This window comes from Pipistrellus hanaki (assembly GCF_964339955.1).
Source record: "Pipistrellus hanaki genome assembly, chromosome: 7".
In the NCBI taxonomy this organism is placed as follows: Eukaryota; Metazoa; Chordata; class Mammalia; order Chiroptera; family Vespertilionidae; genus Pipistrellus; species Pipistrellus hanaki.
The window spans coordinates 74262552-74284504 of NC_140509.1; the positions used below are offsets into that span (position 1 = coordinate 74262552).

Here is a 21953-nt window from a genome sequence, read left to right on the forward strand (position 1 = left end):
AGGGGATGAGCCCGGCAGTGCGTCAGAAAGGCTGTATGGAACTGTAGCGTGGGTTTCATGTAGATTAACTTTCACAAGTCACAAATAGGATTTTTCTTTGTTGTTTTTCTTTTCCAGCCATTAAAGACGTGTAAAAACCATTCTTAGCTTACAGAGCATTCAAAATAGGTGACCCCGAGCCTCAGGGCACAGACCTCTGCACAGAGCATTCCATTTCTCATCTTAGCCCTGGAAAGGAGGGGGTTGCCTTCCATTATGTGACTCCCCCCCCGCCCCCAACACACTTATTTCTTTTCTGGGAGAAGCAAGGATAATCCACTGTGATTTACTCTATCAATAGTTCCCATTCTCCTCTCTATTTTATTCACGTTCCTTTTTTTGCAATACATGTTACACCCAGTATTGAATCAGATCAATACAAATTACTCATGTTTTCTTCTGGGCTTCGTTTCTTTCTTCTCTCTGACGTCCTGGTTTTCTCACATCAAAATAGGAAAATAAAGAAGGAGGGAAACTACTTTGAAATAAAGCTATTAGGCCAAAAGGAGTGAAATAACCAAGTTTCCTAACGATGTGGGCTTAATGACTGCCCACTGCAATACTTAGGCAAGAACTGGCTTAAGCAAAGATGTGAACAATAAACCACTCCATATCACTTCCCCTCGTCATGGTTTTCCAAACAAGAATTTGTCACCTTGTCCCCAAAATTATACTTGTTCTTTGCAAAAAAAAATAATAATAATAATAAAAAGGTTTATTTGAATCAATTAATTGTGTTTCCTAACCTCTCCTAGCAAAATGCCTGTTTGAAAGGACACAAAGAAACAATGAGCGTCCTGCTTTTTGTTTAAAAATCTAGCTTGAAGCAATAAATGAGCTTGGCAATGCAGCATATAGACCTGCCCGGAATCTCACGCGTCCTGCTGATCCCCCAGTCATTCCCTCAGCAGGAAACGGCCTCGGGAGCCACAATGGAAGAAAATGACAGACATTTTGTAAAAGATTTGGGACACAAAAGTAAACTATACAGAAAATAAGCTAGATATATATAAAAAAGGCCAAACGTCTATTATTCAGTCTGAAGGAAAAAAGAAACGGTAAATTTGCAATTATGAGGAAGTGGGAGGTTTCACACAAAGCATGGGCTGCTGGCCATTCTCCATTGCCTGGGTGGGCAGAAACAGAGGAACGAGGCATTGACCGTGGCACAGGGAGCGGGTGGGATGTGAGTCTTGTTAAACCCATGGACAATCATGCCAACACAGAATTCACTTTCAGGAGGATTGTTACCAGCTGGCTGAGTTAGTTTTTGCGCATGTTTGAAGGAGGAGTCAGGCTCTATACCTTCCATCCCAGTGAGGCAAGAGAGCGAGAAGCTGAGAGTGTGGGCAACACTGAAATCACAGAGTCATATGGGAGCTGTGCGCTTACCAGAGTTTCCTAAAAGCAAATGAAAATTGGTTGCTCTTTAATCTTCTTGTGCTTCTTCATAGCTCCTTCTTCTAAAGAAAACCTAAAAAGCACAACTCCTCCCAAGTCAGAACTTGTCTAACAAGCAACAGAATCCATCCTCTTGGGCGTGTCTTAGGCTGAGAACCAGATGTTGAGAAACTGACTCCTAGGGTTTTTTTTTTTTTTTATGAGCCCTTTGTTTTAAAACGGGATATTCTAGCAACAGAAAGGTCCGAGATAATGCATGTCCCTCCTTATCAAAAGTTTCCCTGCCAATGGGGGAGATTTAATGGGTCCTACTGGTCACTCAAATGATGATGCTGACAAGCAGAGGGATGAAACTGCACAACTAGAAACTGCTAGTAAATGAAACCAGGGAAGGCATGACAGCTGCTGAGTAATTATTTCATTCTTGGGCCTTCAACACCTATTCACAGGCCTAACGAAGTGGGAGAATTCTATGTTAAAGACCCAACCTCTCAGGGTAAGGCCTTCCAAATTAAATTCAATGAGAGCACCCAGGGCCTCTCCTGAGGGACAGACACCCTCACAGACCCCTCAGGTAGCATGGCCACAGGGGATTCAGAAGCAGCCGGACAATCAGCAAGTGCAAACAGCTGTTTTTTTTTTTATCTAATTAAAGATCATCTGTATTTTTAATCTTCTCAGTAATAGGGAAATGCAGAAATGGATTATCTACAAAACAGTGATAATGATACCAACACATAGGTAAGTCATTGTTTAGGTGCTATCTTTAAAAACATAATCTTAGCCGTCTCACTGATTTTTCCTATAAGCGTTCTTTATACATTTTAAGATTAGATGGGATTTAATTTCACTCTGTATTCCTCTGTAGAATAACTTACCTATGCTGAAACAAAACAAAACAAAAAAACTCAATAAAATTTTTTAGCTCCTACTATGTATGCCACAGGCATATTTTCAGTTCCTACCCAGGGATCCAATGCACTAGTACAAAATAAAGCATCATGGGACTCGGCTTTCTTTTCCCTGCATGGTGACCAAACTGTGCCGTGCTTCCTATGTGAATTGAATAAGTCAGGTTAGGCAGCTGGCAGGTAGTGAGTGGCCGTATCAGGAGCCAAGTTTGGCTTTTGCTAGTCCATGTCCGTCCCAGAGGAGCATTAACCAGAATTGAATTTACACTCTAAATTCAGAATTCACAGATCCTTTGCTCCATCCACATCCTCTCTCACTTACCTACTTTTCGAGGAATAGCATTAAGAGTTCTGGCCAGATAACCAGTGCAGAGATGAATACGTACCCAAACTCACTTCCGTGAGCAATTCCTTTCTAGTGGCATATACCAGCCGCTTTGTCGGGATACGTGACCCTACTCACTCCCGGCTTTATTTATGGGTTTATATGTGAAGCCTGACTGTGCAAGGCCACCTTCTCGACTGCCTGCATGTTGGCAGCGCACCCTTGGAACTAACCACAGCAATGACTATGCTGTCTTGATTCAATGGCCCGATGACACAAAGTTCATTTCATCTGTACCTTAAGACTTGTGACAGTTGTCTCAACCCTCTCCTCAAATGATTTGAAAGTAGGAGAATTCCTAAAATAACAAAAAGAAAAAAAGAGAGAGAGGTCAGCTCCAAAGACCTACCTGTATTAGTAACTAAGCTGTCTGATTTCGGCTCTTAGAAACATCACACCGGAGCTAGCTGTCCGTGTGGCACCTATCCCAACCATGTATGTACGGTACATGTATTTCTCTTCTGCCGGGTTAGATCCAGAAACCATACTTGACATAGAATTTTTCCAAGTGAAATAGTGAGATACTCAACTGTAGAATAGTACGGCATTTGGCAACAGTACAAATGTAATAAGTCCATAATGTACCGTGAGTCATTATTACTGAGTCAAAGGAGTGATAGCTTAACTTTTCATTTACTGATCGCTTCTATCACAACACTCTCTTTCCCAACTTTTATTTTTCTATTTTGTAAGTATGCAGAGTCTGTCTAAAGAATGTCATGTTTGAGTTTTCGCACTTGGAATTTTAAATTTATTTATTTCAGTGTATGTGAGACAAGACAGACCTAGCGCAAGAAAAGGTTTATAAGTTTTTCTTTTTGGTGCCTTCAAAAGTAACCATTTGGTAAACTTCCATAAAGGAGTGTTTCTGAACGTCAATGCTTTGATTACTGTAAGTTGAAATACTACTTATTACTTGTCTAATGCTTGGTCAAACTGGTGTTATAAATATGTGGTATTTTCCCTTCTGAAAAGGATATAACTAATTGTTCTCTTAGCACAGTCCACTGACATTTTATTTGTGAGTCGTCATTGTGTTAAATAATCTATACCATTTGTAACTATTAGCATTAAATTCTTCATTTGGTGCTTTTTAGTTTTCTATACCGGGTTTGGTCACATGACATGATTTAATGACAACATTACCATGGAAATTGATATCACCAAGTCCAATTAAAGAAATAAGAACTCAACTAAAAATGTGTCTTAAATCTTGTGTCCATGTCAGCTTTCAGCAACAAGGATAGCCAAATAATTCCATTTGAAAAGCCACTTATAATCCCATTTGATAAGCCACTTATGATTCTCTCTTGAGTGCAGAAGAAGGAAGATAAAGGAATGACTTGGAGAAAAGAGAGAATGGCTATAAAATATTGTATGGTGTGGAATAAAGTATCGCTTCATTGTATGGTGTGGAATGAAGCATCGCTCTGATACTATCAAGAGGCAAATAATGTAGAGGACATGGTTTTGAATTAATTGGCTTTGTTATGGATTATCACCAAAGATTTGAATGCTCCAGATGATAAAAAATGTATGTCTTTGCATTCTATCTGCATGAATTCACAATGGCAAGATGTGAAGGCCCAAGCATGGCATCGCACCTTGTATTTGATTCAAACATGAGTCAAATTCCTACGAGTAATCCTTCATAATACTAGCTCTGTTTCATGAGGAAGAATTAGTGAAATTACACTTGAAAGACTCAAAAGTAGATACTTATTGGCACCTGACTTCCATGGCAAGTTCTATTTGGCCAGCCTGCTCACATGACTGCTGTCATCCATCAGTTATATTAGGCCGCCTGGGCAGACAGTTTGCCTAATGGTTTATGGGTATATGGTAGCTGAGTAAAATCATTTTTCTTTTAAAGTTAATTTTAGGCAATTTTATGAGGATTGACTTTGACCAATGAGCCACTAGATGAATTCCTGGTTCATAGAGAAAATCATGTTAATTTCTTGCAAGCTCTAGACTTAAAATTTGATAAGGAGCTCAGAACCCCTCTAGTTACACTGCTCAGTTGGCTATTCTTATGCTGTGAGGAGCAAGTCATTCAAATAGAAACAAAGCCATCCTGAATCTAGCTCTCCACCTCCAAATCGGGGAACTCGGATACTGTGATTAAATTCCCAAAGTAACCAAATAACCCCAGTGTAGAAGAGACATCATCGGACATAATGAAACAGGCATTTCTCAAATTAAGTTACAGTGGAATACATACTGGAGAACCGGGAGAAACTGTTTACTCAGATTTAATCGGATTATATAAAAACAAACTTTCAGCAGTGCAAATGACCCCAGAAAGAACGTGGCTTTGGTGCACTAAACATGTTAAGAGTAACTGACACACACAACCCCCCTATAATGTATCCACCCCATAACATATGACACCAAGTAGGTTGGAGAGGCACAGTTTTAACTAAAGTGGGGTCCAGGGCCTTGATTCTGCCCCCCCCCATCACCATGGCAACCCAAGGCAACCACCATGGGAAAGCAGTGCATCTGGTTTGAGTCTCTTATTTATAAACGTGATGGAACATATCACTGAGGTGCGTTTTCCAAAGTTCATTCCTACAACCTGTATCCTCTGATTCCCAGTCTACCATCACCTCCTCTATACTCTGCGACAAACTCAAACACACCGGACGTGGAGGACATCTTTCTCAGTTTTCATCTAGACAATCATTTCAAGGATATTTTTTATTGTTCAACAGATACCACACCTTAATTTATACCTTAAAAAAGCCCAATGATATCCTTTCTAAAACTGAACCCTCTCATTTAAACTTTCCCTTTTATTTAAACTTTCTTCCACCAACCTTATATTTAACTCTGGGGAAATGAACATATTTCTACCTTTGCAAGTGTGCTAAGAATGTTCTAGGCCTTACATAGGTCACTTTGTTTAGATCTCGCAACAACTATATAAAGTAGCTTTTAATGAAGATTGAGGTAAATGAAATAACTTGTCCCAACTCTCACATATCAGGAGATTTAAGCTGGGGTGTCTGGTCAAAAGCCCAAGCTCACTGCATCTACAATATTTTTACAGAATTGTCCAAGTATTACAGGTTCTCCCGAGGACCACCAGAACAGAGAACAAAGCAGGTCATGGCACTTCCTTTCATATACGGGATAAAAAAATCCAGCAGGTCAATATCAGTGAAGTAACCGTTCACACATATTCTGCATTAATATTATGTAAAATAATTTACACACATTACCTCATAGCAGGCATACTTATGGAATGGCGAATGGAGTAGCTTCAGGGCAAAAGCAGATTAAAGGGAAGAAAACAAAGAGAAGATAGCACAACATAAGCACATGAGAAACTCCCTCCTCACCATCCTAAAACAGCAATCTCAGCTATCTGGAGTGTTTGCTGCCCACCCCACCCAGATGCTATTTGTTTTCTTTGGGTAACATGGGCCACAGTCAATTCCAAGGGGACAAGGGAAGAATAGGCGGTCCATAGTTGCATATTCTTTTACTTCCTGTAGGTGCCCTGTAGGCCAGGAAATCTGATGTGAATGTCTGGATCCTTCCAGCCCCCTTCTCCTGGTCAAGAACATGGGAAGTAGGGCTGGCAGGTAGCAGCTAATTGTTCCAATGCAGTGAAACTCTCCAGAGGAATACAGGTAGTTATCTCGAGACAGTACATTTTCCACAGGTTCCAACACCCTCCCTGCTTTCTCTCCTCCCAAGAAGCTAACTGGGGAGGGATCAAACTCATCACCCTTCCCCAACAATATCCACTGAGGCCATTAGTATGGGTGGCACTTGACTAGAACGGAAACACAAAAGGACAAAGAAATTCAGGTGATATTTATGGTTCTACTTTAAACACTCCATTTGGAAACTATAAACAAAACATTTCCTCAAAAATTGTATTAAAAAAAGAATTACTAAAAGAAATTCATCAGCATTATCAATCTATTAATCTCCTTAAAAAGAGACAGTTTTCTCAGAAAAACAAATTTAAAAAAACAACACACGTATAATGAGATTCCAGCTTTAGGAAGAAGAAAAGTTGAATTCAGAGCACAGTGCCTGACATATGTGCTTCTCCAGTAACTTTTTCCCTCTTCAGCTTCAGGAGGCACGCAAAGTTGAAGATGAACCATCCCCATTAATAACAGTCACAAATGTTCAGAAAAACATGACAGTCTAGCGAAAGTAATTTGCTGTTTCTTGACCTTACTTTCTCTGAGTTTTATAAAAATACACAACTCTCAATATCCACATTCCTTTTTTTCTTCTCACAGAAGGGCCTCTGCCAATCTAGGGAGAAATTATGCAGAAAAGAGATTCCTAAGAGATTGCTCAGCAAGTGAAACTGGTGTAAATGGTTCAGAAAGGAGATAAATATGAGCTTACAGAAATTCAAATGCCTTAGATGCCCCTCTAGTCTGTAACTCCCTGGTCAGGAACATGCTCAGGAGAGAGACTTAGTTTTTAGCTGAGACACACTCTCACTGTGAAAGAGAGCTGTGGGAAGGAAGGGGCGGAGGGTCCCCCAAGGCAGTGCTTACCCGATGGAGTGGGACCTGCAGCCCAGGCAGCATGGAGAGAAGAGCAGGAGCAGCATTAGCACATCAAGAGGAAATGATACACCACATAAGAGCCCCAAAGCAAACAGTAATTGCATTCATTACACATTTTGAGCCTACTGACTTTTCAATGTGTTTGAGTTTAACAACATGTTATAATCTGTGTGTTTCTATTATTTCATGGGTACATAACGATGGTGAAACTCACTAATGAGATCATGTGCCTCCTCCAAAGATTTCATCTGCCCTAGATCATGTGCAGTTTGAACAAATTCCTGAGAAGTACCAGGAAGATGCCAGTATCATAGAAAGTATTCCAATAGCTTGCATTTCTTCAGAATACTTTCATAGATGTGACCTCATTTTAATTTCACAGGAAACATTTTAATTTGGTAGTTTTTTAAAAATATGTTTTTATTAATTTCAGAGAGAGAGAGAGGGAGAGAGAGAATAACTGATCGGCTGCCTCCTGCACGCCCCACACTGGGGATCAAGCCGCAATCCAGGTTTGTGCCCTGATTGGGAATCTAACCATGACTTCCTGGTTCTAGGTTGATGCTCAACCACTGAGCCACGCCAGCCAAGCTAATGGGTTCTTTCTAATTTCTGCCCTAATGGGCCACCTTGTCACCGAGATGGTCACTTAGAAAAGATAAAATCTAGCATTTTTCGAGCACTGAGTACACAGCGGGCTCTCTGCTTTTAAAATAACTCGATGGTGCTGTTACTTTTATCCCCATTTCATAACTGACACAACCCAGGTACACAGGAGCTAAGTTGCACCTGGCTTCCTCAGAACCTGACTACATGAAGTCGAATCACCTGGGAACTTGTTACTAAGCAGGTTCCTAGACTCCACCTAAGACTGAGGCACAACTCTCGGAGGTGCAATCTGGAAATATGTATTCTAAACAAGATTCAGAGCTGTTTGTAAGTCCCCTAAAGATGGAGAAACACTGAGGTCCCAGCGTTCAAGCGAAAGGTTTCAAGTAAGTATGCGGAGAATGAATTTTAGAAAAGTGGCAAAAATCTATTTTCTTGGATATAACAGGTAATAGGGTCTTCCCCATTTAAGGAATTATTTAACTAGTTTAGATCAATGTTTTAATACCACTGAAATGATTGCATATTTTATTTGTAATAAAATTAAGGTCAATTAAAATCCAGAATGTTTACCTGTAATTCACATGCTGTCTCTGAAGAATTTCAATGGCATTTATTATTATTAATAGTAAAAATACTCAGATTAATGTACATTTCTCACTTAACTCCAGCCTCATGAATGTCAAGTTATTAAGATGGTGCATTAATATTGGGCACAGTCTAGCAATATTTGAAGTAAAAAAAATAACTTAAAGATATAAATATTTCTCTCTAAGTATCAAAGTTGAAGGGTAATAAAAAATTAATAGTTTAAGAATCCAGTGAAATAATTCACACAGATCTTTTTAAAGAAATTTAAAATGTAGTTCAAAAAATTTTAAAGAATGAATTGGATTTTTAGAGAAAAAGGAAATTGGTTTATTAAATTAAAAGTCACATAAGCATATCAGCTAAATTCCAAATAAACTATGGTAGGTATTTAAACAAGCAAAAAAGCATGAGAGTAACAATTCTATGTAACGCCTTAGCACATAATATAAAAAGTAATGGTCAATATTGCAATGTTTTCTGGTGACTATAGTGAGGACATTTGGTTCTCAGTTCAAAATTTTAATGATCGCCTAATTTTATATAATAGTGAAATACTGAAAAAAATAACCAAATTGTGCAAGGAAGCGCATTGGAAGATAATAAAGTTATTAAAAATGTAATAGAAATACATTTATTGACATGTTCATAATATTGCTAAAGTGAAGAAAGAAAACTACCAGAAATATATACCATATAGTACCTTTTTGGAATAAAAATAATACATACATTATATATTTAGCATATAAAATGGATGTATGTAAAACTAACTAGATGGATGTGTATAAAACTGTAACTAGAATGGTTTATTAGAGGATATTCCACTGAATACATATTTTAACTTATTGCTTAAATTACACTAATTGTAATTTAAGCAATAAATTAAAATAAAGTATGCAATTAATTATAATCATATGTGCTGTGCTCTTTTGAAATCCCTTATTACCAGCGATAAAGACATCCTCTATCTTCTATTTTTACCAGGTTGGGGCCCAGTGGAAAAGGCATCTTTGGGACCAGTCCTGCCACTAAACTGACCTTCAGTCAGAATATGCCCTAATATAATAATTTATTTCAGTCACCAATCACTACCTGACACATAATATGCTAATCCAATCAAAAAAGACTATATTAGGAAGACTAACCGATAGATAACGCTCCTCCTCTCTCTAGCAGCCCAGGGCTGGGCCCATTCCCAGGGCTCTCTCCCACAGTACCTCATGTCTCCAAACTTCTTGCTGATGGCCGTCCCCACATTGCTGAACGCAGCAGTGGCCTTCTGTCCGGCGTGACTCAGGGTTTCATGTGTCTTCTTGTAGCTGGAAGTAAACAGAACAGCAGTTTATATACCATCACCACCCATAAACCATGCATCGTCCCTCTCTCTCCTTAGTGATTGTTTCCAGTCATTGCTTTTGAAAGGCTGGGTTGGCTGCCACTTATAAAAGGGACAGTCAGACAATTAAATCTGAATTCAGGAACAAGATACAGACACAAGTATAGACCTGAATGTGCAGATTTTAATCACAAGGAGTGGGACTGTCCAGAGTAGAGAGTCATTCTTAAAGAAGTGCATTAACTTTACGAAGAGACACGTGTCAATGAAAGCTCTAGACATCAAAGGTGACACGGAAACTTTAAAATGTACATTTCAAAGGGAACTTTAAGCTTTTACTGTTACTGTGGGTAAAATTAACCATAAAAAGGCAAATATTAAACTAGTATTTAGCTTACTTTTCTAATACTTTCTAATACTGAGAATAAGAAAGGCACATAATTTAAGATAACACAGTGATTTTTTCAAAAACAGTTTTAGGAATCTAGTACTGCAATGACCTATCTCTGCTCATCGCCTGGGCCCCCACTGGACTGACTCCTTGAAGACGAGGAAGCCACTCATCTCTGTGTCTCTGTGTCTGGCAAAGAGTTACAGGAGAAACTCAGTAAACACTGGATGGATGAATGGATGCTCAGAGAAGACACTCCTCTGTGGCTCTGAATGGGGAGTCCTGGCTGGAAGAACAGCGAGGAGGTGGTGGGTCACAGAGAGAGAAGCACAGATGTGGGAGGTGTTAAGTGACAAATAGAACCAGATAAGAAGACTGGCCTGGGCACCATGACAGAAAGAACAGTGCTGTATCCACCGTTCTGAGACATTTCTAACAGTTACTTGATAAAATGGGAAACAAAAGAGACCTCACCTGAGGGAATCCCAAAGAAATCAATAAAAAAGTTTTGTGCATCACTTCACAACATGCCAAATCATGTCGTACACTTTAAACTTATTCAGTGCCGTAGGTCAATTATATCTCAATGAAACTGAGAACAAAACAAGAGTGTTTGTATAGACTAAAAGAGAAACACAAATTCTTGTAATGTACATACCACCTTCTTCAGATATATGCTACTCCCAGGCCAGTTCCCCCAAAGCTACCTGTTGGGTCTGGAGTTCTTACATTACCTGGTACCTCTGAGAAGGCTGTATGTTATATCAAATCACTCTTGTGGGAATGTCCCTTATCCCTCCACCCACCCCTTCCATCTCCGCATCATGCATTCCTAAATGCACTATCATACTTGAAGGAAATGCTTTAAAGCATGCTCCTGGGTCTTCCTCAGGACTGAAATCACTTTATTAGCATGGCATTCTACTACTGCCTTTTTTGTTAGCAGCTTGGAATGAGTTTACCATATGTTATTTATTTACACAATGCCTACTTTTCAGGAAGTGTCAAAATCATATTATCTAGATCATAAAACCAAACAAAACATTCGTGTACTAAACAGACATTTCCTGGTGAATATGGAAAGACCACGGAAAATCAGGCTCAAAGAAGAACCTGCTGAGTAGGAGGGAATGTGTGGCTCTGGCTAAGCTGTGTGAGGAGAATGGAAACTTTCTGTTGGTTTCTTTTGATTCCCTCAGGTTAGGTCTCTTTTGTTTTCCACTTGATTCGGTAATTGTTAGAAATGTCTCAGAACGATGGATATAGCACTGTTCTTCCTGTCACAGTGCTCAAAACCCCAGGCCAGTCTTATTTATTAAGATTCAGTATCTCCTCAGGTGACCTCCCACAGCTAGACCCCAAGCCACACACATGCCCTGTGCCTCCTTGAAGCCCAGAGACAACATAGAAAAGCAGCGGAGATAATTTAAAAAAAAAAAAAAAAAAAAAAAAAAAAAAAAAAGATGGCGGAATAATTTGTGTCTGCTCCTAGATTCTCTCAAACAAAGACATGTAAAAAAAAAAAAAAAAAAAAAAAAAACTATGACACCAACAACAGCCTAACAATAAACCCGGGACACAGGGGATCTCTTGACCTGTTATTATATGGTTATCTTTCTAGAAAAGAGCTAATTTCAGTCTCCTGTGTAATTATTCCTACTCATCCAGTTCTGTTCCTATTTGAATCCTACCACAGACTAAAATATGCCAAGATCTTTCATTACCATCCCACAGATTTTCTTTTCATTATAAATCAAACTAAATAGGTCATGATTGCCTAATCAGTATGCAAAGTATTGCCTGTGGTAGTCACCAGCGATTCTCTGACAGCTAACATCCTTTTTAGTGCTTTAAAATCTAATTCTACCCAACTAACCCCACCCCAGTTCCCTCGCGTCTAAATGTTCACTGTGTGAGCTACAGAGCTTGTCCTGGAATGGGTGTCATGGACACTAACAACAGGGATTTAATTAATGAATGGAGAAAACAGGTTTTGTTATCTGCCCCCTCCCCCACTTTACCATGTAAGTAAGACTTTTTCCCTTCCCTCAGCAGCCAAGAAAAGATGGTGGGAGGAAGATGCTCTCCCAAAATTATGTTGTTGACAGGCTTCCCTCTTAAGAGAGAGACTGATTCTTTCCTACAAAGCAAAGTTCACATCATCCCTAAAGGTTAGTGAGTCCACACTCATCTGTATTTATGAAATGACCTCTGAGGCAATCTCATCTAGTCCTATAGCTTTCAAGACATCAGAAGGCAGACGACTCCCGAATGTCCTGGACTTTCCCCCCAACATTGTGCTCTTGGTATATAAACTCGTTTGTCTCCTGGGCATTTCAGACTTGATATGGCCAACACTTGGGTCTCCTCACAAAATCTGTCTCAGTCTTTCCTAGAACAGTGAATCTGACTACAAAGTGTCAGACGCCGTCCTACATCCTATACAGATATTAACGCAGTGAATCCTCACTTCCTTTGAAACAGGTACTAATATAACCTCAATCCGCAGATGCAAGGGAGGCCTAGATTTTAACCCAACCCGCGGGAGTTCATAGCTCCTGGCTTAGCCACAGTTCTACAGTCCCACTGCAGGAAACAGTGTCCACACTCACCCAGGAGTCCCAATCCAAGACACAAGAGTTCCATTTGATCCTTCTATGTCCCTCATCCCCTGCCTCCCAACCACTAGGAAATTCCATTAGCCTGACCTCCAAATCCTGTCCGCTCCCTGTCCACATCTCTCCCTCACCACCGTCTCCACCTGGATTATGGCAACAGTCTCATGAAGGACTTTCCAGTTTCCACACCCTCCTCCCCACAATCTGTATCACACACAGTCACTGCAGTGATCTTTCTGAAAGATGAATCAGAACAGGTCACTTCCTGCTTCAAACTCTTCAACAGGATCCTGAGCCCTTGGGAGAAAATCCCCACAGTTGCTCATGAAACAGAGGCTCTGACCCCCTCCTCTCACTATCCTCCAGACACAGCACTTGTTTTGGGCTCCTGAAACCTGTAAAGCCAGTTCTAGCTAGCATCAGGGTCTTTGCAGAAGCTTTTGCCTTTGCGTGAAAGCTCTTCCTCAGGTCACCACACGATCTTTCTCATCTTTCAGGTCTCGAAGCAGCTTCCAAGACAGGATTTCCCTGACACGGGGACCCCGTCCCAGCTGCTTCTCCCCGGCCCCCACCTCCTCCTGTAGAGCATCACCATAAGCCAGTTAGCACTTCCTGATATTTCCTTATATGTTCATTTTATCACTTGTTTCTTGATCTTTTGCCTTTTGACACAGGAAGAAAGTAAGGAACTTTTTCCCCCATCTTTGAAGCCTTTATCCTGTGGGTTTAGCTTAGCCTTTGTGTAATAATGCCTAAGAGTAGGCACTCATTGAAGTTGCTGGATAAACAAACTGTCATGACCCCTTTAATGGCTTTCTATTGCCTGTGGATAGAGAATAACTCTATTTCCTGGCTGGAGTTGCTCAGTGGTTGAGCGTTGACCTATGAACCAGGAGGTCACAGTTCGATTCCCAGGTCAGCGCACATGGCTGGGTTTCAGGCTCCATCCCAGTAGGGGGTATGCAGGAGGCAGCAGATCAATGATTCTCTGTCATCATTTGATGTTTCTATCTCTTTCCCTCTTCCTTCCTGGAACTTGCCTGCACCAATCCCATGTCCCAGCGGGACTATAAGTCTCCCCTCACTGCCCCACCTCCCACTCTGCCTCCATCACACCTAGAGCAAACTCGGGGCACCCTCATATCCCTGCTCCCTCTCCACCCTGGCCTTCCTTCAGCAACAGAAGGGCCTGGCTCTCCCTTGGGCTAGCTTATCCCTGCAGTGTGGTCAGAAGGGCCAAGCACATCTGGCCTGGTTCTCACACCCAGAAGAGAGTTCAGGTCAGTGTGACGTGAAGCCTCCAGACACAGATTACCAGATCCTAGGACTGGAGATTGTTCCATCTCACACGGTCAGGGCCATTAATGGGTCTAGGCCACCAAGGTGCAAAGTCATAGGCCAAACTGCTGACAACACGGGCTCATTAATGTAGTGCCTAAAATCCAGCTACGCTTTCCGGCAGATTGTTCACATGGTGTTGCGTTATGTATTTGAAATGTATAAACATCCATGTGAGGTGTCTTATCTACACTAATAAAAGGAAAAGTTGCAAATTGACCATTCCTCCACGACGCCTACCAGCCAATCAGGAGGGAATATACAAATTAGAAGGACAAAGATGGCGGCAGCCCCACCACCACCCAACCGCTCCAGGTGTGGAGTGGCCGGGCAGGGAAGGACGCCTGCTATGAGAGGGAGGTTGGGGGGTAAAGGGATCTATAGGAGCAGCACTCCAGCTGCAGTGAAGACAAAAATGGCAGACTCTGGCCAGAGTCAGCAGCAAAGGTAGCAGATTCCGGCCGGAGTGAAGGCAGAAGGCGGCAGCCAGAGCGAAGGCCTGGGTCCCGGGTGCAGGAGGAAAACCTGTGCCGGAAGCCAGGGGAAGGAAGACCTATTGCATGAATCTTCGTGCAACCGGCCTCTCGTCTTCTCTAATTGGCGTCAGGTTGGGGAAGGCTGGTTAGCCTCTGCAGATCAACTGCTGGGCTCCCTGGCTCCATCCTGCCCTACTCTGTGCCCTGACCCTGCCTGGAGAGCCCGTGGGGTGCACAAGCACAGAAGCCTATGGGATTCTAGGCTGTTATAGGGGGAGAGAGCGGGTCTTCTTTCACTGGAAACTAAAGGAAATACAGCAGAGAAACAGCAGACCCCTTTAATCCAACTCCTCCAACAAAGGGCACCTTCCTACAGGAACAACGGGTCTTAGACCGTAGCTTTCAGGCATCAGCAGGCAAAGATGGCCCCAACGAGACTGAAATAATGGCCATCCACCCCGGTATTTCTTCCTACTACCGAACTCTGCATGTCCATTTACAATATTATGAGAACATATAAAAAATACATATTCAAAAATGCTTAAAATATATAATAAAAAGAAAGATTTTTAAAAAATGCAATACTATAAAGTGGTCTGAGTAAAAATAGAATTTTAGTGAACAGAGTTTAATACTTTATGGAGCATGCTCCACATGCAACATTTTAAAAATGATTATTGAGGTTTTCCCCCTATTTTTAGAGAAAGTGTCCTTTTTTAGCTACAATACCAAATCAGTGTCCTTTTTTAGCTACAATACCTTTTAGGGAAAAAAAAAAAATTGAAAAGTGGCAAGATGGCAGACGAAGTGATTGGTTAGTATTCCGGGAATGTACTTACGCAGTGGTGGTCTGCATGTCATGCCAGCTTTTGCTGAAGTTCTGTTTTATTTCATTCATCAGGTTCATGCCGAGTTTTTGCTTTATCTCAATCAGGTGCCTTTCTTTTGCTGATAATACTTGTCGTAATGTTGTAATTTCGTCTTCCAGCTACAAGTAGGAGGGAAGCAGTGAGGAAAGATGTCAGACTAAGCTGAAACATGCACCTACCCCAGGTGTGTGTGTGTGTGTGTGTGTGTGTTTTCTGCCTTTGGATTCAAAGGGTGATGTTAGCTCTTCCTGGGCCTTGAGCCTGCTAGCCTTCAGACTGGAGGCACACCCTTTTTCCATAGGTATCCAGCTTGCTGACTATAGATCTTGGGACCTGTATACATACATACATACACACACACACACACACACACACACATCATTCATATATATATACATACATATATACAATATATTATATATTATATATATTATATATATTATATATATTATATATATTATATATATATATAATATATAATCAGAGGCCCAGTGCTTGAAATTCATGCATGGTGGGGAGGCCCCTTAGCCCGGTCTGCAACGCCAGTGTTCTGTGTCCTGGCCTCTAGCCAGAGACCCCTCCCTCCATGTGGCTGGGGTGCAGGATGCTGGGCTCACGTTGCCCCCAGAGGCCCCTCCTGCCCTGGCCACTATGGGTGCTACCATCTTTGTGACAAAGTGACAGTTAATTTGCATATTACCCTTTTATTAGACAGGATTGGTTCTGTTTCTCTGGAAAACCCTCACTAATACAGAAGAATGCTACAGTAAGACATTATTGGTTATGAACACTTTAGTTGGTCACTCGCTTAGTCCAGAAAGAATAAAGGATTGGGAGGAAGGAGCTGAGTCTGTAAGTCTAAGAGGTGGGAGCTTGAGGGCACTGTGAGTTCTTCCTGAGGAACCACACACCCAAGGAGAGGGGGACCAAGAGTGGATGGAGGGAGCCTGAACATAGGTTCTGCCTGCTGGATAATGAGTTCTGGTATTTTTTCTAGTCCTATTAATACCCATTTTTCTTGAGTCACTTTATCGAGGGGACATTGGCAGTTTCTAATTGTTATAAAACACAGATTTCTAGCACTAATGCCAACACTTCATCCTTTTCAATAGCCATGTTACATTATGGAATACTGATCATAAAATTCATCTTACTGAAATGGAAGTGGGAGTGGATGTTTGTAGCACAGAAATATTGAGCAAGTTTAGTTAAAAATGGAGACAGAGGGAAAGAAACACTGAATAGCTGTACAGAGACCTCGGAGATGTCAGGAGCAACTGGTAATAAGATGAATGAGATCAAATCTCCGATACAAAATATCTTAATATATTGATAACCTTATAAAAAAGCATAATCCACTTCTGGTATTTACAAATACAAATATTCACTGGAGCTATAAAATAAAGTTAAAAGTCTTATCGCGCACCTACTACACACAAAGCACACACCAGATCAGAGGTGATATTGGCCTCACACTGAACAAGCTTTTCTTTATTTATTTTTAGTTTCTTTTTTCCCCTTTATTAAATTTACTGAAGTAACTGGTTAACAGAACTATACAGAATTCAGGTGCACAGTTCCACCACACACCTGTACACTGTATTGTGTGTACACCATCCCAAGTCAAGTCTCCGTCCATCACCATCTGTTCCCCTATACCTCCTCCACCTCCTCCCACTGAAGAACTTAGAAAAACACACATATCACATGCTACAGTCACAAACTAAAGGCTAAACTGTGTTAACAACAGATTCCTCTTTTAAAATGCAGACTTTATCTAAGATGTAGCCTTTTGGGCAATACTGGCTTCTTTCACGTCTCCCAGCACAAGGACAGGTCTTCCTGGTGCCAGCCCTTGGTGAGCACACAACAATAGGGTAGGATGCAATACTCCCTCGTCTCTGAGAAATCGAGAGATAAGAGCGAGCAAGCACGGAGGCTAATGCATTCTGAGGGATGAAAACATGCATCCTGGCAACTTGAACACAGTGACGGGAGTCTGGTGTTATTTACAGAATTCGGGCTCAGAAAGTGTTAGGAGTGAGGTGCACTGGAAGCTTATTAATGTGGCCAGAAAAAAACGAAATTTTTGAAAACACTGAGGGTTATTTATATTCAATGGGGTCTCCATTTAGAGCCCAGGCTTACCTTACCTTTTTTTTTTTTTTTTTTTTTTAAATATACATATATATTTTATTGGTTTTTTTTTTACCCGAGGGGAAGAAAGGGATAGAGAGTTAGAAACATCGATGAGAGAGAAACATCAATCAGCTGCCTCCTGCACACCCCCTACTGGGGATGTGCCCACAACCAAGGTACATGCCCTTGACTGGAATCCAACCTGGGGCCCTTCAGTCCACAGGCATAATTATGCTCTATCCACTGAGCCAAACCGGTCAGGGCAACCATTTCTTGATTATAAAAGTAGTCCATACTCACTGTTGAACATTAAGAAAACACAGAATGTGCAAAAAAAAAAAAAAAAAAATGCATTGACAGAATCCCAGAACCTAGAAAAAATCAAGTCATTTTCTAAAAGCTGGTCTGTCACAGAGGTTGCATGTGAACTTAAACCTGGACTGTTCTATGAAGGAGTTAAAATTTAGCATGGAATCGGTTAACTTACACTGGCCTACGGACCATACCCTTTGGACACCACCACAGACATGAGCAGGTCGTGAACAGAATTCAGGCCTAAAGGAAACGTGGAGCTGCATGCTCACTCAGTGAAGGCTGACTGTGGCCCGTGCACTCCGGAATGCGTGGCCGGGCTGAAGTCAACGGAGTGGTTCCGGATCAGTGGCCACAGACAAACCCAGCCAAAGAAGCAGGCTCTTTGATTGGAGGTGCTGTGCTTACAAAAATAACTTCAGCTGTGCCAGAGGAATAAGCTGATTTTTATGAAGTTATTTTAGGGTGTGTCTTGGGAAAGCACCTGAAAAATCTTCAGTGTGATTATGGACTGTCACGAACACACACTCTCAGGGCCTGAGAGCTTGAGGAGTCTGCCGCGGACAAGGGGCTGAGGGAACGGTGGAGCTCGGGGCTCTGTCCCCAGGCTACAAAAGGGGCCGGAGCCAGGGGTGAAAGCCTTGCTTCCTGATGGACCAGGAGCTTCCTGCCCTCAGAGCCAGGGATTCAGAATGGGGAGGGGATGCTGGCTTCACCCCTCTCCCCTGCTGCCCATTGTACTTGGAAGCTCCCTGTGTCCTTTGCTTCTGTAATGCAACCAACCGCTCCTTAGCCAAGTGTTCAAGGGTTAGTAGGTGCTGCAAACAAAATTCGTGAACAGAGAGTTGCATTCACAGTGAGCCAGGCATCCTCCTCGCCTCTAAGTCCCAATGTCCCAACAACTACCCGCGATCTAAGGAAGCCTACAGCCCGCACAGCTTTCCTCTCTATCCCGAGCTTTATTCTTCTGCAAAAGAGCACAACTCAATAAATCCAGTTGCTCTGTGATTGACTTTTTTTTTTATGACAACTAAATCATTTCAAAGCGTTTGTTGAGCTACGTTGCTGACCTAAAACAAAAACTGCTCTTAAAAAGCAGCTTGTACTTGCAGGGTCTTGAAGGAATTCCACCAGGTTTGTAAGTGGTTTATTATCCCCATGGTTCTGTGATACTAAAAGAGTAGGAGATGCCAGGACCGGTTTGGCTCAGTGGATAGAGCGTCGGCCTGGGGAATGAAAGGACCCGGGTTCGATTCCGGTCAAGGGCATGTACCTTGGTTGCGGGCGCATCCCCAGTAGGGGGTGTGCAAGAGGCAGCTGATCGATGATTCTCTCTCATCGATGTTTCTAACTCTCTATCCCTCTCTCTTCCTCTCTGTGAAAAATCAATAAAATATATTTAAAAAAAAAAAAAGAGTAGGAGATGCTAATTATCGTTGTTGCTTAAGCAGCATAACCATCCATTTTTGTACTGTAACCAACAAATAATGGACCAGTAGCATCACAAAATACCCCCCCCAAAAAAATACCCCCCAAATAAATCATCTTGCAGTACATCATTTATCAAGTTTTACTGAGTGTAATAAAACAATTGTAATATGGGACTTATATAAAAGTAATAGTAACTCTCAAGATCCAGAGATAGACACAGGAACAATAAGATTCCTAAACATACCTGAACTAGTTCTGCCTTTAGCTCTTCTCTCTCCTCGTCAGAGAGCATGCTAGAGAAGTCAGCGCTGGCTACTGCGTCTTCATCTCTTCCTCGCAGTGGTTCGGCCTCCAACAGACCTTCAGGCAAGATGGATAAAACATAACACTTTTTTTTTTTTAAGTGAACGAACAAATAAGACAAACCAAAAACAGATTCATAGAAACAGACCAAGAAGATGGTTGTCAGAGGGGAGGGGAGAGGAGTTGGTGAGAAAGGTGAAGGAAAATATAGCAAATAATACTGTGATAAGTTTGCTGATGTGGTCATATGAATGAAACTTGGGAACAAGATTCTAAGTGGAAAAACAAAACAAAAACAAGTTACAGAAGCTCACAGAGTACGGCTCCACTTACACGAAGTTGCAAAACTAAATAAAGTACTGTGTAAGAATAGATTTATGAAGGAAAGCAAGGCGATGATAAAGCATTCAGGACCGTGGTTTGCTCTGAGGTGGCAGGGGCAGAGAGGGGGAAGAAGAGGGAAAGAATGTGGGAACCTAGAGGACAGATTTGTGGAGTTAATGAGAGTAGATCCATTTCCGGGACACTGTGCACAAGTATTTTCTGTATTTTCCAAGATATTTTGTAAATAGTTTTGTATATTTAATATTATTATTCAATAAAACAGTTAAAATATAGTTTGTTAAAAGTCAAAAGAAGAAGGTAAATAATTATTCTACAAAATCATTCTACTTAAAGAGTATAAATATGGCCCAATCTGCAAAGTTCTTCTGAAGCTGGCCTCACTCTCTCTCTCTATTTTTAATGGCTACACTTATTTTTATTTATTTAATTATCCTCACGAGGATATTGTTCCATTGATTAGTTCTGAGGAGCTTCAACATCCCCTCTTGGTTTCTCTTAAGTCTTCCCATCTTCGAATAGTCCCTTCATTAAACTCTCCTGACTCGGGCACCCCTTTGGAGAATGCCATCCATCTGTTTCTCTCTTGGTCCCTGACTGGTACAGAAAGGCTGCCCCAATTTCCTTTCTGAGCTCTAGAAAAAAATATCACTCAGGCCATCCCACACCAAATGCCTGTAAACCAGCCAGGTGCTGGGTGGTTGCCAAAATTGGTCCTTGGTGTTTATCATACTTCCCCCACTGCAGTCAGTTAGCCACACACGGGCTCCAGAACTCCCCACAGTACTCAGGGAGAATCCTGCCACCTTGGCAACAGGTTGGTGCCCCTGCAGCAGACGCTGGGGTTACAGGTCCTGGCCAGGTAGAGAAAATTTCTCACCAAAGAAAGCCACATGAGGCTGAATCAGCTTGGAAGGGCTACTAGGCCCAAACTCAGCAGAGGAAGACAACAACATCAAGAGGCATATCTGCAGAAATGCCAGCATCTGGAAGAGCAGCAGAGAACAGGAGGCACTACATGGGCCCTTCCTGCTTCCATATACTGATACCACCATAGCCAGGGCAAGGGAAAGGGGGCGCTGACAAAGAAGACACCTGAGCTAGGAGGTACTCTCACTGAGAAAATGGGTATTATTTAAAGGGTTGTGTGTTTGATTTTTGGCTCAGTGGATAGAGTGTCGGCCTGCGAACTAAAGGGTCCCGGGTTCGATTTCGGTCAAGGGCATGTACCTTGGTTGCGGGCACATCCCCAGTAGGAGGTGTGCAGAAGGCAGCTGATCAATGTTTCTGGCTCTCTATCCCTCTCTCTCTTCCTCTCTGTGAAAACTCAATCAAATATATTTTAAATAAATAAATAAATAAAGGGGTTTTTTGTTTGTTTTGTTTCTTTTATTAAATTATTGCACTAGAATGAACTAGGCCTATTTTTCTTCCCCACTTCCCAAAGCCTAAGGGCCCATACCCAGATCAGGTATAGGTTTTTTAAAAATGGAGACCATGTGTGTACACCAAGACGTAGTGTCAATAAATGTTGCCGTCCCACCATAGGAGTAGTTTGCACTTCAAGACAGCCGTTTTACTTCCATTTTTATGCAATAAAACATGAGGGTTAACGAAGGTAACAGAGAGCCACAGGTCTGACTCCAGGGTAGGAACTGTGCCTCTCCATCGGCGAGGTGACATTGTTGGAAGCAAGACTGTCTTAGAACACTTGTCAAAGGCTACCATGTTCGTGCTTTCACTCTACCTGCAATCGGCCAGTGGTGGCTCATTTCAGCCTCCCATGTGGTGCTACATGAGGCCCCACACTGAACCAGATCCAACTGGGAAGTCACTGCAGCTGGTCCCAGCCTTGGTGATGAGGACCCAAGCACACTGCTGATGCACCCTGCCAGCACTCCAATGGATTAGGTCATGG

General features: G+C 41.8%; 1 protein-coding gene and 1 pseudogene across 12 annotated transcripts in view; one reads left to right on the plus strand and one right to left on the minus strand.

Moving 5' to 3' along the window:
• The window catches only part of LOC311626040 (eukaryotic translation initiation factor 5-like), a 426341-nt pseudogene that overhangs the window by 231027 nt on the left and 173361 nt on the right, over positions 1-21953 (plus strand). The gene's annotated exons all lie outside the window — the stretch shown is intronic.
• Positions 1-21953, minus strand: part of TPD52L1 (TPD52 like 1) — a 55183-nt gene that overhangs the window by 1945 nt on the left and 31285 nt on the right. For 3 of the 11 annotated variants that reach the window (XM_084889684.1, XM_084889676.1, XM_084889675.1), the window contains exons 2-4: positions 19635-19750; positions 15479-15627; positions 9698-9799 (exon numbers count right to left, since the gene is read on the minus strand). In XM_084889684.1, coding sequence (XP_084745810.1) covers positions 9698-9799; positions 15479-15627; positions 19635-19750 — 367 coding nt within the window. Of the gene's footprint in view, positions 1-1431; positions 1514-2973; positions 3035-5963; positions 6003-7271; positions 7287-9697; positions 9800-15478; positions 15628-19634; positions 19751-21953 lie in introns of all 11 variants that reach the window. The other 8 variants (XM_084889678.1, XM_084889682.1, XM_084889674.1 and 5 more) reach the window with 4 other exon arrangements.